A 20,492-nucleotide genomic window follows, 5' to 3' on the forward strand; every position below is an offset into this window, starting at 1 on the left:
CCATATCTTCATTCATTTGTCAACAGATAGATTGTTTCCATGTATGAAAACTTCACTACATACATACTTTTCTAGTATGACTGATACTGCAGTGAACTTGGCAGTGCAGATATTTTTTCAAGATCCTGTTTCATTTCCTTTGGATTTATACCCCCAAGTGAGATTGTCAAATCATATGGTAGTTCTATTTTTAATATTTTGAAGAACATCCATACTGTTTTCCACAGTGGCTGTACCAATTTACATCCCCATCAGTAGTGCACAAGGATTCCTTTCCTCCAAATTCTTTTCTTTTTTTTTTTTTCCAAATTCTTGGCAACACTTATATTTTAACTTTTTGACGGTAATCATTCTAATAGGTGTAAGGCGGTAAATTCACTGTGGTTTTGGTTTGCATTTGCTTGACAATTAATAATGTTGAACACTTTTTCACATACATGTTGGCCATCTTTATATCTTCTTTGAAAAAATGTCTACTTAGATCCTCTGCTCATTTTTAATTGGGTTGTTTGGATTCGCTTTTGAATTGTATGAGTTTCTTTATATTTTTTGGATGCCAACCCATGCTTGATGTATGATTTGCAAATATTGTCTCCCATTCTGTATGTTGCCTTTTCACCTTGCTGATGGTTTCACTTGTTGTGGTGAAGCTTTTCAGTGTGATATAGTCCCACTTATTTTTGCCTCTGTTGCTTGTGCTTTTGATGTTATATCTTAAAAATTGTCGCTGAAGCCAAGGTCAAGAAGCCATTTTCCTTATTTCTTTTAGAGTTCTATAATTTCAAGACCTACATTTAAGTTTTTAATCCATTTTGAGTTAATTTTTGTGCGTGGTGTAAGGTAGGGGTCAAATTTTTGTTTGTTTGTGGCTATTTCATTTTCACAACACCATTCATTGAAGAGGCTTTTTTCTCATTGTGTGATATTGGCTCCCTTATCAATTGTTTGTTGACCATTGATTGGGGGTGGTTATTTCTGGGCTCTCAATTATGCTCCGTTTATGTATGTGTCTGTATGCCAGTACCATACTGTTTTGAATACTATAGCTTTATAGTAGCATAGTTTGACATCAGGAAGTAAATTCCTCCAGCTTTGTTCTTTCTCAAGATTGTTTTGGTTATTCAGTCTTTTTTGGTTCCATGTGAATTTTAATCAAAAAGCATGCCACCCAACAATCTTTTCAGAGTTCTTCCTACTCTTTCATAGTGTCCTTATTATACTCTTTTCTAATATCATGTTTATTTCCTTCCTAGCACTTATGTCACTACCATAAATCTGTCATTATCTTATTTGTTGACCTTTACTTATTTATGGCTAGTTTACCATATTAAATTGTAGATTTCATGAGAGAAGGTACTGTATTTGTCTGGTTCACTGTTGTATTTGTAGTATGTACTGTAGTACCTGGTACAGAATAGGTGCCAATAGATATTTTGAAAATAAAATAATGAGTTTATTTCTTTTGAGTCTGTGACATTAACTGATCTTTTTTTAACTTTTTAATATCTTTAATTTTTTTCATTTATTCTTATTAGTTGGAGGCTAATTACTTTACAATATTGATGATCTGTTATAATTTCTACTGAAAAAGAATTCCAACTAACCTGACCTCTTTCTCATTTCCATCAGCCATGCACTTAATTTTGCATCATTGTTCTTGTACTTCCTTTTGCCTAGAATGGACCTCTCTTACCAACCAGTCAAAAATCTCCATAATTAAGAATTTTATTCATCCCTTGTAATTAAAGTGTCTCCTATATTCTAACTCACACTGAGCTTTTTCTACTCTAACCATCTAGATTCTTCCTAATTGTAGTACTTACTTTTACTTCTACATTTTAGACAGTATTTATTTTTAATGTTAATCTTTTAGATGTTTTTTTTCTTTTTTATACCATGAAACTAGAGTATTTAAGGGCTAGAGTCATATTCTTTTTTTTTTGGCTTTATGTCTCCTTCCTCCTCCAACAGTTTTGACTTATGTCCTCATGCTGTACTCCACGCCGCCCCCCCGTCCCCACCCCCGCCATATACACACACATATACATATCTTACCTTAGTAGCAAATAGTAGACACTTAACAAATAGCTATTGGAAAAATTGATAGGGAGGTTTTTGAAACTCTGAGGAAGAAGGACTTATATCAGGGGGAAAATATGGGTCCTCCATTTTTATCTCAGAATGATGGGAAAGAGGATAGTAGTAAGAACTGAGACCCATTATGTATATATTGTAATACTTTGTTATATTAAAAAGACAGTTCCTGGACAGAATTGCCTAATGTCTTCCAGACTTATTATTAAGATACCATTCTGAGTATCTCTTGTTGAAATGAAAGAGACTTATTGGTATAGTTTGTGATATATTTTATGTATAATGATATTTTTAAAATATATTAACTTAACAGAAACATTTATTTCAATATTTAGCTTAGGACAACTGTGAATTCATACATTTACTATGGCTGGATTTAAATTTCAGTCTCCCACTGAACACAACTGTCAAGAATTATTTAATTTATTTAATATAAAATGTAAAATTATTCAGAAATAAGATGTTGTAACTTCCTATTTTACTGTTATCAGTTCTAGAATATGCTAACCTGGGAAATGAATCTCATTTTGACTACTTGAATTCTGTGAGAATATTCAATATTCAGTTTTCATATGTTATTATAAAACATGTTATATAAAACATATATTTTAAAATATGTTCTTATAAAACATTTAATATTTAATATTGATAGTCACAGAGAAAAACATTCTTTGGTGTAATCCATTTGGGTTGTCTAAAAATTATTGGAATAGGAAAGCCTTATTATTTTTATGATTGTTTAAATGAATCTCACTAGCAACCATGGTATATTCTGTAATTTGCCTCCCTGAACATCCATTCCATACCATCCTCTGCCTTGTCTCCTTTACTGTAGAAGTGGAAAAGTCAAACAGTCAATTTTCCTAACCACTTTTCAGGCAGGAATGGTCATGAGACACAGTTCAAGCCTGTGAGCTCAAGGGAAAGTCTTCTAGGAGGGACCTTCTTTTCTAAATAATAAGACAAAGCTTTATTGAAGAGATATACAGGTGTCTTCAGTACAGCAGTCAACTTGTGATATGAGGTACAAACATGATGATAAATCCTTACAAGCTGCAGATGAGAGGGGGCAGAAAAAGGAAATGAGTTCCTTAGGTCGCTAATGGCATCACTGAATGACGAGACACTAGCTCAGGACTTCCAATTGCAGAACTTCTTGTGTGAAACAAATTCTTTGCAATTTAAGCCACTGTTTCTGGCATAAATTTTCTGGTGTTTGCAACTGAACACATTTTAAACTGATACAGTTAGGTTCAGATTTCTTTTGGATTACACATAGACTGTATTTAGTAAGTGCAAAGCAATAAACATTTAGAAAACATTGCTTTATCTTAAACCCTAAAAAGTTTAATGAAGTCCCCTTTAAAATTAATAGCAATCACCCTGTTCTTGGGCTTCCCTGCTGGCTCAGATGGTAAAGAGTCTGCCTTTAGTGTGGGAGACCCAGAATCCATTCCTGAGTCCGGAAGATCCCCTGGAGAAGGAAATAGCAACCCACTCCAGTATACTTGCCTGGAAAATCCCATGGATGGAGAAGCCTGCCAGGTTAAAGTTCATGGGGTTGCAAAGACTCGGACACAACTGAGTGACTTCATTCATTCACTCACTCACTCACCCTATTCTTATTAGTAATGCTGTGTTGTAGAATAAACAGCTTATAGAATAAAATGTACTAGCAGATATTTACAGAAAAGAATGAGCAATTCATGTAGTACTTCAGGCTCTAGATAAATGGTTGGAATTTCCCTTTTTGCTGAATAATTTGAGAACAGAGGGACACAGCAGTTTTATACATTTTAAAAATGTCTACAATGTACTAATGTCTGATGTTCAAGTAACACTTTCACTCATTCATTCACTGGACACATATTGAATATCTGGGCTTCTTTGCTTTGGACATGTAATGAAAACTACCATCTCTTATTATACCATCTCACAAATTGTTAATTTTCTTCCTAAAGTCAGCAGACCTCCCATTTCAAAGTAAAAATTACCAACAACATACTAGTATAGTGATACCAGATATAATTTAAACCCAAGATGTCATGTTGTGTTTGTCTTCCTTTAAAAGCTGAAATTATTGCCAAAACAAATTCTAAGTTAAAAAAAATGCTTATGATGGGAGAAACCTTGTTTTCTACATGTATGATGTAAATCATTAATGGCCAAAATTCAATCTTTCAATCAAGATAAATAGGTAAATTTATATCATAGTTAAGGATTTTACTTGTGGAATGTGTCTAATGACTTTATATCTGTATAGTTTATAGTTTAATTTCTAGTACATTAAGTTTATTTTGTTTCCTACTGTATTAATTTTAATGGTTAATAGTTGATGTTACTTCCCAGGTTATTTCTGTTTCTCAGATATGCCAAATCAATACTCAAATGATTTTCTCTTATAAAAATTGTTTTTGATTAGAGAAATATATATGTTTGATGCACAGTTTAAGTTACAAAAGGGTATGCAGTAAAAATTAGGTCTGCCTCATCTCTTCCCAGACACACAGTCCCCCTTCTTAATGTACCTACTCTTTCCAGCTCCTTGTATCAGTTAGTTCAGTCACTCAGTCGTGTCTGATTCTTTGTGACCCCATGGACTGCAGCACGCCAGGCTTCCCTGTCCATCACCAACTCCTGGAGTTTACTCAAACTCATGTTCATTAGTTGGTGATGCCATCCAACCTGTCATCCTCTGTCATCCCCTTCTCCTGCATTCAATCTTTTCTAGCATCTGTGTCTTTTCCAATGAGTCAGTACTTCGCATCAGGTGGCCAAAATATTGGAGTTTCAGCTTCAGCCTCAGCCCTTCCAATGAATATTCAGGACTGGTTTCCTTTAGGATTGACTGGTTGTATCTCCTTGCAGTCCAAGGGACTCTCAAGAGTCTTATCCAACACCACAGTTAGATTCCTTGATAGTCTTACCTAAAATTATTTAAAATTTATTCTTTTATCTAATGGACACTTGAATGATTATAAATATAAAATGTTTTTTGACTGAGGTAATTGCCTTGCTAAATTAATTTCCAAAACTAAATTTTCATTTCATGTTCCAAAAGCACTAGGGTAACTATAGGACAATCTGCTTAAAATTAGTATAGATAGCTAATAAACTATGTTTTGTAGTAGTGTTCACTTTACATTCTAAGTAGAGGCAAAGCTCTAAGATCACCACTGAATACATATTATTTTAAGGAAAATAAAAAAGGATTTTTATTATCCAGATTTGCTAAATAGATATAAAGAAAATGACAAAAGAGAGACATACCATCAAATCAGAGAGACTTGATGAGTGAAGGTTAAAAGGCCAACTCTGTTTTCACATATGCAGTGATTCAAACAAGAAGCAGGGGTCTGTGTCTTATAAAGTTGGTGAGATGTTCGTTACTACGAAACAAAGGTCTGATCTGTAAGAAGTTTATTGAGGCATTTATGGATGTGAATTTTCAATTCCATTCCCATTTAGAAATGTTTGATCAATAAGAAAGATTAATCAGAAGACAGTCTGTCACAGACTTTTTAGTAACTATTTTTGCTTAAAGGCAATAAAAATATGTTTTGAAATTTAGTCAATAATGATCAAGAAAAAAGTTAAAGAGCAGAAGATCAGTTTTTAAGCTTATTTTGAGGGGATCAGTAAGAAATTTGCATAATAAAATAAGGCAGCAATCTATTTATAATTGTCAAATACAATCTATGTGTCAGATTTTTGTTTCTATTATAAACACAATTTGTGCTCATTATGACAGTTTTGAAAAAAAGAGAAAAAGCAAAGGAAAAAAAAATCACATAAAATCATACCACCTTGAGATAGTGGCTGCTAGCCTTTTATTGTATACTTTTTTATATTATTAAGCATTTACATATATATTTATATATCTATACATATATTACACATATATTTTATAACCTATTTTTCTCAATATGTTATGACCATATTTTCATATAATTATTATTCTAAAAGTTGTTTCCAAATTTTCTTTAAACAGTGTTTTAAATCCTTATAAATTAATTCTTGCTTCTTCGATACATGTTTCCATGCTATAAATTACTAGAAACGAAATTACTAGATCAGAGGGCACATAATTTTCTGACGTGCCCATCATCTGTAGGTATCTTTTTTCATTATTAAAATTTTGGGTGACAAACAGTAATCTTTTCATTTTAAGATGTAGGCCTTTGATTATTAAAAATATTAACTGTTTATCAGGTTATTTAAGGAAGTATGATTTAAAAAATAATTTAATAGCAGAATTTTTGTAGCTATCCCAGTCATGAGAACTTTCAGAAGTTCACTGTTTAAACAAATATTTTTGAGCACCTACTCTGTGTTTCTGTGTAGAAGGATGCTAATCTATTCAAAGAAGATTAAAGAGCATTTTAAATGGATATATGTGCGTTCTCAGTCACTAAGTTGTGTCTGACTCTTTTGTGACCCCATGGACTGTAGCCTGCCAGGCTCCTCTGTCCATGGGGTTTCCCAAACAAGAATACTGGAGTGGGTAGCCATTTCTTCCTCCAGACTGTTACGGAGTCTCCGTAAACTTTTGGACCAATTCCCAAGGCTGTTCTAAGCTGGTTCTCCTAGGACCTCTTTGATGATACCAGTTGTACTGTGGGCAATAACTATGATTTGTGTTCACTTTACTAGTGATTTTCTGAGTGATTTCCTCTCACTGACACATTCTTAACTATAATGCAGGTCTTACAAAGATGATGACTAATATAGTAAGATCAATTTTGTCTGACCTTATTCCATTTTAAACAAAAGAGACATTTATATAGACATCACTTAAGCTTCTGTATTTAAAAATGAAGTTTTATTTCCCCTTTACAGATAGAAAATATAAATTATAACCAGTTAAAGCTACTGTCTAAAGACATTGGAAACCCAAGTGCAAACAATATAGGAGAAATAGAGGATAGGGGAAGCTTTTATCCAAAAGAACTAAATAATGCAGGTACAATACTGAAATATCATCTTAAATATTCTAATCAATTCAAAAGAAATTACCAGTATCATTGTATGATTTCTTAGGGTGTTATGCTATTTGGTATATTTCATTTTCAGCAACAATTTAACATGTACTAAAAAATGATAGTCCCATAAAACTAACACTCTCTTCTCAATGACTGGGTGTCAAAATTATCGTTTAAAGTAAATATAACTGTAAAGTCATTCTTAATTTTTTTTTTAAAAAAATGAAAACGCTGGTATTTAGCTTGAGCACCTGAAAATATGAGTTCATGTGATTAAAAGCTCATTGTGCCTTCCTATTTTCTGATTATGTAACAGTGTAATTCTTCAAGATAATTTTTAACATTTTATCATGCTTGTAGAAATGGCTGGTGTAATTTGCTTATTTCTAAAACCTCAGCTTTCACACACACACCCAAATGGTATATATGGTATTTTCTAAAGCTGTGGGAATAGAACAGTAGAGAAGTTTTAGACAGTATGTCTGGGAAAAAAGAGAAGCCAGAGGGAAAGGGGAAGGTTACAGTTAACTCCTTCAAAGACAACTCTTAGAAAATGCTCTTATCACCAATTACTAGATTCTCCATTAATAGTGAAGAGTGGAAGGATAGAAGAATTTTTTAACTTACACAGAACTGTACCTCACATAGCTTCCCAAATGTTTTGAGTTTGCTGACTAAGCATCATTTAGCTTGATTTAATTCAAGCCACATTTTGCAGTTTGCCAAGTATCTCGGTGGAGCTTAGAGAATGGCCCCCAAATTAACTGTCTTTTAATAAAGCCTCTGGGAAGTGAAGCAACCGTTCAATTTTCTGGAACAGACTTCTGCAGTAAGAAACTGAGAGGTAATGGATGACTTAATGGCATCATGCAGGTGCCAACTGAACCACAGAGGAGAAGTGCTTCTCAACTGTGGATTTTCAATGCAGCCATGTCAGATTTCAGAATTCAGACTGAATTCATGGGCAGTGGACAGTCCCTAACCTGACTCATTAGGCATGAATGGATAATCTGTCAGAGAAAAATGACTTTTAAGACCTCCATTCTTGCTCTAATGCTTGGTATTAATGACCTTTCAGGATGGTTGATATCATTGAAATTTCAGCTGTCACAAAGAAAACTAGTAAATGAATCAGTTTCTGAATGAAGATAGAAAGCTGTCCCTGAAAAAAAGAGGCAGAATGACAGTTGTAGGAAAGAAGAACTAGTGTGGAACTGAAGTGTAAACTTAAGAAACAAAACTCTCTTATTACCTCTGGATTGAATTTAATTTTTTTATGATTTATTTTATTGGAGATTGAAATGTCTAGGTAGCAGACTGAAGCTTAACCCAAAAATTAAATCCTTAGACACATATTCACTATATAGGCCTTATCCCCTTCCAGAAAAGAAGATCTGAAATTTGAAATGCAGCACTTTGAGTTTCACCAGAGCCTGCTTATGATGTATTAGCCTGTCAGTTACAGGTGTGTCTTACTAATCATTTGTAGGACATAGATTGCAATTTGTCTATAACACACAACACTCTGCGCTTAACTGGTGCTGTAAAAGGCCATTATGGCCTAGATCAGAGGTCAGCAAACCTTTTCTATAAAAATCTAGGTAGTAAATTCTAGGCTGTGCAGGCCGGATGGTTTCTGTTGTGACTACTCAGCTATTGTGGCACAAAAGTAGGCATAGATAATATGTGTGTGTGTGTGTGTGTGTGTGTGCATGTAGCTATTTTAAAAAAATCTGTATTTATGGACACTGAGATTTGAATTTTGTATAATTCTTATAACACAAAATACTCTTGATTTTTAAAACTATTTTTTAAAAGTAAAAACCATTCTTAGCTCACAAAAAGCTCTACAAAAGCTGGGAGCAGGTCAGATTTGGCCCATGGGCTGTAGTTTGCACCCCCATCTAGATTATAATTGGCTTCCCTGATGTCTCAGCAGTAAAGAATCCACCTAAAGTGCAGGATATTCAGTGGATGTGGGTTTGATCCCTGGGTTGGGAAGATCCCTTGGAGAAAGAAATGGCTACCCATTCCAGTGTTCTTGTCTGGAGAATTCCTTGGCCAGAGGAGCCTGGCGGACTATAGTCCATGGTGCCACAAAGAGTCAGACATGACTGAGTGAAAGCATGCAGGCACTAGATTATAATAGTTAAAAGATAATTGCCTTAAAGATGTACAAAGTGTGAGTCTACAGAGCTGAGAAGGATCTCTTAGCTGAAAACTGCATGAAGGTGACATTTTAACTTATTTGAAAGTTGGGATTTTAATTTTCTTAGCTGAAACAAATTTTTGCATTTAAAATCACTTATTTAATACCCATATTAAGCTTGTTCATAGCAAAATTTTAAATTCAATAGCACATGACCTTGAACAAATACATTCCTGTATACTGAAACCTTGCAGTGATTATTATGTCTTCCATGCTGTTTTATTTTTCTAATTGTGGTAAGAACACTTAATGTAAGACCTACCCTCTTAACAGAATATTAAGTACCCAATACAGTGATGTTAAAAATATATACACAACGTACTACAGACCTTTGGAACTTACTCGTCTTGCATAATCAAAACATAGAACCATTGAATAAGAACTCCCCATTTGCCCCTCACCCCTGTCCCTGGCAGCCATCATTCTACTTTCTGTTTCTATGAATTTGACTATTTTAGACATCTCAAATTAGTTGGAATTCTACAGTTATTTGTCTCTCAGTGGTTGGCTTATTTCACTTAGCATAAGGTCCTGTCCTCTAGGTTTATTCATGTTGTCCAAAAGAGTTGAAATCAGAACCTCAAATGTGTATCTGCAAGTTCACTGCATGTTGTCCAAAAGAATTGAAATCAGGATCTCAAATAGGTATCTGAATGTTCACTGCAACATAACTCATGACAGACAAGATATGGAAATAATTAAATGTTCATTGACAGATGAACAGGTTAAAAAAGTATGGCATATACATACAATGGAATGTTATTCAGCCCCAGAAAATGAAGAGAATCCTACTAAATGAAGAATGGAATTTTAATAGATGGGGTAGTTCCAGACTGGAGTGCTTTTGATAGTAAAAGTGAGCATTGTTGATTGTTATTCCAGGATAATAGGTATAAATCCTGGCTATTTCATGCAAATTGGGACATATTGTATCCTAGTAGAATGAGTCTTAAAGCAACCATGAGCAGAGAACCCTGATTGTTGTCAAGGGAGAGTTCATTATGTATGCAGTGAATGAAAAAGTCCAAGTTGGTTGAAGCACAGGAGATGAATAGGGGGAGAAAAACTAGAAAGGTAGTCTGGGACTTGAACTAGGATTGGAGTTGTATTTTCTTAAACATAAAGCTAAGACATTTGGAAATCATTAAACAAGCAGTGGAGAAGCGTGGCAATTTTTAAAATAATAAAGTGACTTTGTTTGCTCTCAGTGATGTCAGTGATGTGCAGAATGAATTGGATCAGGCAGAGACTACATGCAGGAGCCCAATAAAGGGACCACAGCAGCAGTTAGAAGAGAGAATGAGAGAACGTGGACTGAATCCAGGCAACAGGAATAGAAAGGAAGGCGTGGATGAAAGACACATCAGAAAGAAGGAGTCAAGAGAACTTATTAATTGAATATAAAAAAAAGATCAGCTAAGAAAAAGAGAAAGTCAAAGGAAATGCCCAAGAGTTTAAGTTGAGGTGACTATAGGCATTCTATACTTGTAGGTTAGAATTAGGAAGGAAAGGGAGGTCTACAAATGAGTATAGAACTGGGATCCTATTCTTAACTGTAATTTGGAAAAATACATATAAGATAGCAATGGTACATTTGTAGTTTAACTTTTGAAAATACTTTTATGCCAGGAGTATTTTGACTAACTCTGAGTGTGAGCAACTTGTTTTGAAAAAGGAGGGTAAGGGAGATGGTTGAGGTATATTTCTCTGTAAAATATTCTTTCTATCTTCTTTCTAGGATTCAGTGGGATGTAACCATTTTTAGATTAGTACACTGGTTCTTAGTTTATACTTACTGTAAAAGTGAACCCAACTGAGGAAAATGTACAGCTATGACAGACCTCTAACTAGAATATGATTCAGAATGATTTTAAACCACGAGCTTGTATCACCCAGTTACCTCAATACCTATCTTAAGAGTCTTCAAAATTATCCGAACTAAGTACTTGGTTTTTTAAAAAAAAAAAAAAGCAACAACTCCTTTTTCACAGAACATTGGGATTGTAAAGATGCCTTGAAATCAAAGAAAGAAACAATGATGACACTTTATAACTTCTAAAATTTGAATTAAGCTTTTGCTGTGTTGCTGACTCCCAAAAATGGTGCCCAAGCAATATTTTATATGTTTTATATTCAATTTTCCAATAATTTTCTAAGCAGTGACTTTTTTCCAGCAGGGAATATGGAGAGAAATAAGAAGTGAAAAGAAATAGATGTCTCTCTCTCTCACACACACACCCCTAATTTTAAAAGAAAAAAAAATTTAAACAACAAAGGAAATGAAATCACTAGAGGAAAATTTCAGAAATAAGGATTTTTAATTTAGAAAAACTTTCCTACTTTTTGAAACTCTTGAATTCTTCAAACTGTTCTACTTTGTTCAATGTTCTTCCGTGTTTAAATACTATGACATTAGCAAGTCTGGCCATGGTGTGTGGTATGGTCTGCTGTTTCTCTAAGGCAGTGGTCCAGAAAAGGAAAGTAGATTTGAATACATTATCTTGCCTGGTCCCAGAATAGAATCCCCAGACATCTCAGGGTGTGAATTACTGAGAAATGTTATTATCCCTCTCTGGTGGAGACTAGACTGCTAGGAGAGTGGATAGAGAGTGTTGTGTGGGTGCACAGTAGCCCCTGGTGCTGGGACATGTTCTTGGTACAAAAAAGAAAGAGAAATCATAGTATAAACCCCCCTTGCTGTTGTTATAAAACCCCCTATAGACCAAAACTGTGATTGATGCCATTCATCAGGACCAGTAGCCAAGCACTGTGGGTTTTATTTCTTAGAAATTTCCTTTTGGGCTCTGCTTCTTTCCTTGTGCCTTATTTTTTTTTTAATTGGTAAGTTTCTTTTACTCATCTTTCTAGTATGTTTACCTCTTCCTGTGCTGACTACATAATATAAATAGAAAACATTATAATGCTATATAATAGTCATTATAAACATGCATTGTAATGTATATTATCTATGATGTAACCATGTAGATACAAACATATCATACATATAATATTACAGAACACTGGCCAACCTGGCTGGTGCTTCTGACTCTCTCCTTGGTAGTTGTGATTACACTCAAGGGCTTTGACAACTTCAAGATTTCTAATGAAAGCTTATCAGTGTTCTAGTTTTCTCTTCCTTCGTTCTTTGCCTGCAGGCGTGCCTTCTTAGGTGTCATAGTATTTAGCAACTGCCCTGAGAGGATGAGAACTGATCTTGAGTAGGATGTGTCAAAATGCAAATAAACCAGATCCTTTCCTCACCCTCTAGCAGGTTTTGCCTTCAATGATTGTTTAACAAAGAAATCTAGATTATCTTTTTTTTTCTCTCTCTCTCTTTTTATTATTCTCGTAGTTCCTGGGTTGAAATTGGATTTAAACAAGTAATGGTTTTTTTCTGAATTGACTACGATTCGCTTTCTCTATGATGGATCCATTTCCTGTTGTGAGGTGGAGTAATAAGGATGTGTGTGGAGTTTTCAATATGGCTAATTGGAGTCTTTCTAGAAAGTTATAATCATATTAGGATAATGACTAAGTGAAAAAGATTGGGCATAGGAGACTTAGATGTTTGTCTGCCTCTGCAACTGCTCTCTCATGGACCTTATATAAGGCAACTTACCTCACTACCCTGAAAATCCCAAAGGTAGGAAACTCACAAACTTGTGTAAGTGAAAGCAGTAAAAGTATAACAGGGCTTTATCAATATACAAGGTAGTACTGTGTCTGTTACTGTACAATTATTATTCATTATTATTGATATTACCACCACTAAAAATAGAATGTAACTTCATCCTGTCTATGCTGAAAGATTGGAACATATCCATCTAACCCCTAGAACAAGAAGTTTTTGCTATGAAAATTCTCATGTGCATCTTTTAATCCTGTCAAAGGCATTGATCTATCTCTTTCCTGATAGAGTCTTCATTAAGTTTCAACAATGATTGTATTTTTTCTTACTTTTAAGACAAGTTTTGACCTTCTAGACCCCTTACATGCTGAACAAAATTTAATATTCGAAATAGGAAATACTTTAGATGAAAACCTGAGTTTCCCTAGTGGATACTGGTTTGACTTGTGATCCTTAGAAAATTACCATGTCTCTCTGAGCCAAATTTTCTCTAAATCTCATTTCACAATATCCAGCTTACAGAATAGCTAGAAAATTACAGTTTAGAGCACTTCATTTCGTAATGCATTATAGACATTGTTGTTTGAATAGTTGCAACTCTGTTCCTCATAGAAAGCTTATGTAGTCAATCCTTTATTTAATCAGAGTACCCTTTATATGTGCACGTAGAAAGATAATGGAGAGAGAGAGGAGTGGAAATGGCTATTTTTTTTTTATTATGTCATGTACTGGGAAGCATGAAGGAGAAAATTATAAAATCAAATAGCTTAAATTATAATTTCAAATAAAAGAATTTTTGATGTTAGTGTACTCTAACTTCTAAAAAATTTTACAAATAAAGAATCAAGAGAATAAATGCTGACAGCTTTGGAGGAACTTCTTTAATCACAGAGCCATAACCACTCTCTGCTGTTTAAGTCTTTGATTGCATAAATACATCTGATCTACCTTTTAGAACTATTAAGTATAAAAAAAGCATATCACTGTTGTTATTATCTTTTGTGTGTTCAGTTACTCAGGTGTGTCTGACTCTTTGCAATCCCATGGACTGTTGTCTGCCTGGCTCCTCTGTCCATGGGACTTTTCAGGCAAGAATAATGGAGTGGGTTGCCATTTCCTTCTCCAGGGAATATTCCCAACCCAGGGATCAAACCCAGGTGATCTGCATTGCAGGCAGATTCTTTACCGTCTAAGCCACCAGGGAAGCCCAATTATTTTTTTATGTCTTCCTATGTATTTTTTTGCAGTAAACATTAGTCATTTTGTATCCCTTTTAATTCTTCCCCTTCCCCCTGCCCGCCTTCTAATACCATCACCTTGGGGATTAGGTTTCAACACAAGGACTTGGGGGAGACACGTTTAGTCCATTAGAGGGAGGAAAACGGATGCTATGTTAGTCTTCTCAGGATCCTTTTAATTCACTGTTCCTCTTCATCTTTAGGAGTTGTACAGATGTGCTGTGCTGCATGATCTTCATGCTGTTCATTATGGCCTACATTCTTTTAGGACTTGCAGGTGAGTAAGAACAGGTATAGAAGATATTTAACTTTTACTATTTACATGACTAAGTCAATGTCACATTTTTAACATTAATCATTCCAAATTCCTTCTTATTATTGATTACTGTCTTTTCTGGTGGGAGTATACCTCACCAGAACTCATTGGGTAGGAGATGCAATGAAAAATAAACACAAAGCAGTTTATTCAAAGACAAGTCTCTAAATTACTTAGATAGATAAAATTATACAAAAGAAAGAAAAACCCTTATAGTTGCTTTTTAATCATTTTTACTTTTGAAATTTTATTAAGCAGCTAATTAGATTCACAATATTATTTACTAATTAGAGTTAGAGACTCTTGATAAAAGTGAAAAAGGAGAGTGAGAAAGCTGGTTTAAAACTCAACATAAAGAAAACTAATATCATGGCATCCAGTCCCATCACTTCATGGCAAGTAGATAGGGAAACAATGAAAACAGTGACAGACTTTATTTTCTTGGGCTCCTAAATCACTTCAGATGGTGACTGCAGCCATGAAATTAAAAGATGCTTGCTCCTTGGAAGAAAAGCTATGACTGACCTAGACTGCATATTAAAAAGCAGAGACATTACTTTGCTGACAAAGGTCCATCTAGTCAAAGCTATGGTTTTTCCAGTAATAATGTATGGATATGAGAGTTGGACTATAAAGAAAGCTGAACACCAAAGAATTGATGCTTTTAAATTGTGGTGTTGGAGAAGACTCTTAAGAGTCCCTTGGACAGCAAGGAGATCAAACCAGTCAATCCTAAAGGAAATCAGTCCTGAATATCCACTGGAAGGACTGATGTTAAAGCTGAAACTCCAATACTTTGGCCACCTGATGTGAAGAACTGACTTGTTTGAAAAGAAAAGACCCTGATGCTGGGAAAGATTGAAGGTAGGAGGAGAAGGGATGACAGAAGATGAGATGGTTGGATGGCATCACCGACTCGATGGACATGAGTTTGAGCAAGCTCTGGGAGTTGGTGATGGACAGGGAGGCCTGGTGTGCTGCAGTCCATGGGGTCACAAAGAGTCAGACACAATTGAGCAACTGAACTGAATAAGGTTCATGTTACTGTTTACCAATTAGAATTAGAACCTAGATAAGTCTAAGTAACATATTACCTTTTCTTTTTATAAGCAAATTATAAAGAAGGAACAATTACTAAGTATTTTACCAAATAGTTTCTTGGCATATAAGAAGTCCTATTGTCTTTGCTTACCAGAAAAAGATAGCCTGGGGTTCATTGTTAGATTAAAGGTTTTGCTATGGAAGTGAAAATAAAGAGGACAAATAAAGTCTTTGTTTAGGTTTATTTTTTTTTTTTATAAAAAAAAAGACTACCAAAAGGGATTAATCAGTATGGCAGAGTAAGAGGACATGAAGCTCACCTCCCCCAACAAACACATCAAAATATATGTACGTGTGGGACAATTTTCACTGGAAACTGGTAGAAAGACTCCAAGGCTGTTAAGATACACACATAATTGGGTAGGAAGGGGGAAAAAAGGCAATCAGGGCAGGTCGTGTGCTCCTGGGAGCGGACCTCAGAGGACAAGAAAGATCACACAGGTGGACACTCCTGTGAAAATGAGCAATGAGGACCACAGATTGAGCACCCCTGTCCTGGGTTTCTATACAGAGGAGACAAGCCCTCTTTGCTGGTTGCAGGACTGCTGGGGTAACAGGATGGCTGTGGGAAGCCTGGACTACAGCTGTGAGGAGCACTCATGCTAGCTTGCCCCTGAGGCAGGGTGGAGAGAGACATGCTCTAGTGGCTACTGGGTTTCCCATAACTTCCTTAGCATGCACACAAGCTGAGCAAAGGCTTTGGTCCTTCTCATTCCACATCACAATGTATCATTGGATCTGGAGCAGCAATGAGTGGGTAGAAGACTCGACTGTGGTGTGCAGAGATGACCTAGTCCCTGGGCATACCCTGGGTGAGAGGGTGGCAGCCACTACTGAGCTTACTCAAGCAATACCATCTCAAGTAGCTCTCAGGTCTCGGACAGCAGTGGCTCCACCACAGCTTATCCTCAATCATGTGCCAAGTGTCCATGTGGCCCAGTGATGTGGTTCAACAAAAGGGTGAGAACGGTGGAGGCTGAGGACAGTGACGTGCTGTGAGGGACAAAGGGGGACTTGCACATCAGGTCGTGTCTGAGCCGAGAAAAGGAAACAGTCGTAGGTGCCTTCACAGGCAGTGTGTCCGAGCTAGCTGGGACCTCCATCTGCAGACAATGTGAGCAGAGAGCCCTCACAAGCCCCACTTGCCTCAGCGCTTCCCCACTCTAGGCCAAAGGTCCCAGTGCAGACAGAGGGGAAGACAGACTGAAAGGGAACAGGACCAGCTTGGCCTCAAGCCTCAGGGTGTCAGCTCCAGCAGCTTGGGCTCAGACCCCACCCCTGATTGGGCATCGATAGCCACTCAGCAGAGAGAAAGTTCTGCCTCACACTGGGCTCCAGCTCTAACCCCTCCATCTCTAGTTTCATGGCTGCAGTCACTATCCATAGTGATTTTGGAGCCCAAGAAAATAAAATCTACCACTGCTTCCACTTTTTCCCCTTTTATTTGCTATGGAGCGATGGGACTGGATCTTAGTTTTTTGAATGTTGAGTTTCAAGCCATCTTTTTCAGTCTTCTCTTTCACCTTCATCAAGAGGCTCTTTAGTTTCTCTTCATTTTCTGCCATTAGAGTGGTATCATCTGCATATGTGAGGTTATAGATATTTCTCCTGGAAATCTTTATTCCAGCTTGTGATTCATCCAGCCCAGCATTTTGCTTGATGTACTCTGTATATAAGTTAAATAAGCAGGGTGACAATAGACAGTCTTGTCGTACTCCTTTCCCAATTTTGAACCAGTCCATTGTTCCACGTCTAGTTCTAACTGTTGCTTCGTAACTCACATACAGGCTTCTTAGGAGACAGGTAAGGTGGTCTGGTATTCCTATCTCTTTAAGAATGTTCCACAGTTTGTTGTGATCCACACAGTCTGTCTTTAGTGTAGTCAATGAAGAAGAAATGCATGTTTTTCTGGAATTCCTTTGCTTTCTGTAGGACCCAATGAATGTTAACAATTTGATCTCTGGTTGTTCTGCCTTTTCTAAACCCATCTGGAAGTTGTCTGGAGCATCTGGAAGTTCTTGTTCACGTACTGTTGGAACCTAGTTTGAAGGATTTTGAGCATAACTTTACTAGCATGTGAAATAAGCATAATTGTAAGATAGTTCGAACATTCTTTGGCATTGCCCTTCTTTGAGACTGGGATGAAAACTGACCTTTTCCAGTCTTGTGGCCACTGCTGAGTTTTCCAAATTTGTTGACATATTGAGCGCAACACTTTAACAGCATCATCTTATAGGATTTGAAATAGTTCAGCTGGAATTCTATCACCTCCACTAGCTTTGTTTCTAGTAATGCTTCCCAAGGCCCACTTGACTTCACACTCCAGGGTGTCTGCCTCTAGATGAGTGACTACACCATCACGGTTATCTGGATCACTGAGGCCTTTCTTGTATAGTTCTTCTATGTATTCTTGACACCACTTTTTAATCTCTTCTGCCTCTGTTAGGTCCTTACTGTTTCTATCCTTTATCATGCCCATCCTTGCATGAAATGTATCCTTAATATCTCCAATTTTCTTGAAAGATCTCTACCTTTCCCATTCTATTGTTTTCTCTTATTTCTTTGCATTGTTCACTTAAGAGGGCCTTCATATTGCTCTTTGCTATTCTCTGGAACTCTGCATGTAGTTGGGTATATCATTCCTTTTCTCCCTTGCTTTTCACTTCTCTTCTTTCCCCACCTATTTGTAAAGCCCTCTCAGACAACCACTTTGCCTTCTTGCATTTCTTTATCTTTGGGATGATTTTGGTCTCCACCTCCTGTACAATGTTACAAACCTCTGTCCATAGTTCTTCAGGCACTCTGTCTATCGGATCTAATCCCTTGAATCTATTTGTAACTACCACTGTATAATCATAAGGGATTTTATTTAGATCATACCTGAATTTCCTAGTGTTTTCCCCTACTTTCTTCAATTTAAACCTGAATTTTGCAATGAGTTGATGATCTGAGCCACTGTTAACTCCAGGTCTTGTTTTTACTGACTGTATAGAGCTTCTCCATCTTTGGCTGCAAAGAACATAATCAATCTAATTTTGGTATTGACCATTTGGTGATGTCCATGTTTAGAGTCTTCTCTTGTGTTGTTGGAAGAGGCTGTTTGCTATGACCAGTGTGTTCTCTTGACAAAACTAAGTTAGCCTTTGTTCTACTTCATTTTGAACTCTAAGTGCAAACTTGCATGTTACTCCAGGTATCTCTTGACTTTCTACTTTTACATTCCAGCATCCTATGATGAAAAGGACAGCTTTTTTTTTTTTTTTTTTTTTTTTTTGGTGTTAGTTCTAGAAGGTCTTGTAGGTTCACAGAACTGGTCAATCAACTTCAGGTTCTTCAGCATCAGTGGTTGGGACATAGACTTGGATTACTGTGATCTTAAATGGTTTGCCTTAGAATGAACTGAGATCATTTTGTCATTTTTGAGATTGCACTCAAGTACTACATTTTGGACTCTTTTGTAGAGGGTCCCAAACATGATGAACCTAAAATAGACCCACATCAAGACATATCATAATTCAAATGACAGAAGTCAAAAGTAAGAGAGAATGTTAAAGGCAGCAACAAAAAACAAACAGTCATATGCAAGGGAATTTAGGCTGTCAGCTGGTTTCTCCACAGAAACTTTTCAGGCCAGAAGGAAGTGGCATGATATGTACAGAATGCTGAAGGGAAAATCCTGCAACATAAAATACTCTAACCAGCAAGATTATCATTTTTAAAAAAGAAATGTTAAAGGCTCTTCTCTAGTGGAAAAGAAGTAAGAATCTTAAAGACAAAAATCTCTCTAGGAAAGGTAAAAAATAATAAAGACTGATGACCAACCACTTACATAAGCCAACAGGAAGTCTAAAAGACAGACAATTCTAAAGCGACTATAACTATTATAAACAGTTAAGAGATAAATTTGACCTTGGAGAACAGAATGAAGCAGGGCAAAGACTAATTGATTTTTGCCAAGAAAACACACTGGTCACAGCAAAGACCCTCTTCCAACAACACAAGAGAAGACTCTACACATGGACATCACCAGATAGTCAACAATGAAATCAGATTGACTATATTCTTTGCTGCCAAAGATGGAGAATCTCTATACAGTCAGCAAAAACAAGACCCAGAGCTGACTGTGGCTCAGATCATGAACTCCTTATTGCTAAATTCAGGCATAAATTGAAGAAAGTAGGGAAAACCCCTAGACCATTCAGGTATGACCTAAATCAAATCTCTTACAATTATATAGAGGAAGTGAGAAATAGATTCAAGGGATCAGATCTGATAGACAGAGAGCCTGAAGAACTATGGACAGAGGTTCGGGACATTGTACAGGAGGCAGTGATCAAGACCATCCCCAAGGAAAAGAAATGCAAAAAGGCAAAATGGTTGTCTGAGGAAGCCTTTCAAATAGCTGAGAAAAGAAGAGAAGCGAAAGGCAAAAGAGAAAAGGAAAGACATACCCATTTGAATGCAGAGTTCCAAAGAATAGCAAGGAGAGATAAGAAAGCCTTCCTCAGTGATCATTGCAAAGATATAGAGGAAAACAATAGAATGGGAAAGACCAGAGATCTCTTCAAGAAAATTAGAGATACCAAGGGAACATTTCATGCAAAGATAGGCACAATAAAGGACAGAAATGGTATGGACCTAACAGAAGCAGAAGATATTAAAAAGAGGTAGCAAGAATACACAGAACTATACAAGAAAGATCTTCATGACCCAGATAGCCAAGATGGTGTGATCACTCACCTAGTGCCAGACATCCTGAAATGCGAAGTCAAGTGGATGCATCACCACGAACAAAGCTAGTGGAATTCCAGTTGAGCTAATTCAAACCCTAAAAGATGATTCTGTGAAAGTGCTGCACTCAATATGCCAGCAAATTTGGAAAACTCAGCAGTGGCCACAAGACTCGCAAAAGTCAGTTTTCCTT

At 36.2% G+C, this 20,492-nt stretch overlaps 1 protein-coding gene across 1 annotated transcript in view; it reads left to right on the forward strand.

Annotated features, from left to right (window-relative positions):
• Nucleotides 1–14,358: 14,358 nt before the first annotated feature.
• The window catches only part of SLC44A5 (solute carrier family 44 member 5), a 113,182-nt gene continuing 107,048 nt past the window's right edge, over nt 14,359–20,492 (forward strand). Inside the window, exon 1 of the mRNA XM_065928313.1 lies at nt 14,359–14,428. Within this exon, the coding sequence (XP_065784385.1) occupies nt 14,380–14,428 (49 nt within the window). The 5' untranslated portion in view covers nt 14,359–14,379. The remainder of the gene's footprint in view (nt 14,429–20,492) is intronic.

The sequence above is a fragment of the Muntiacus reevesi genome, chromosome 1 (genome assembly GCF_963930625.1).
Source record: "Muntiacus reevesi chromosome 1, mMunRee1.1, whole genome shotgun sequence".
Lineage (NCBI taxonomy): Eukaryota > Metazoa > Chordata > Mammalia > Artiodactyla > Cervidae > Muntiacus > Muntiacus reevesi.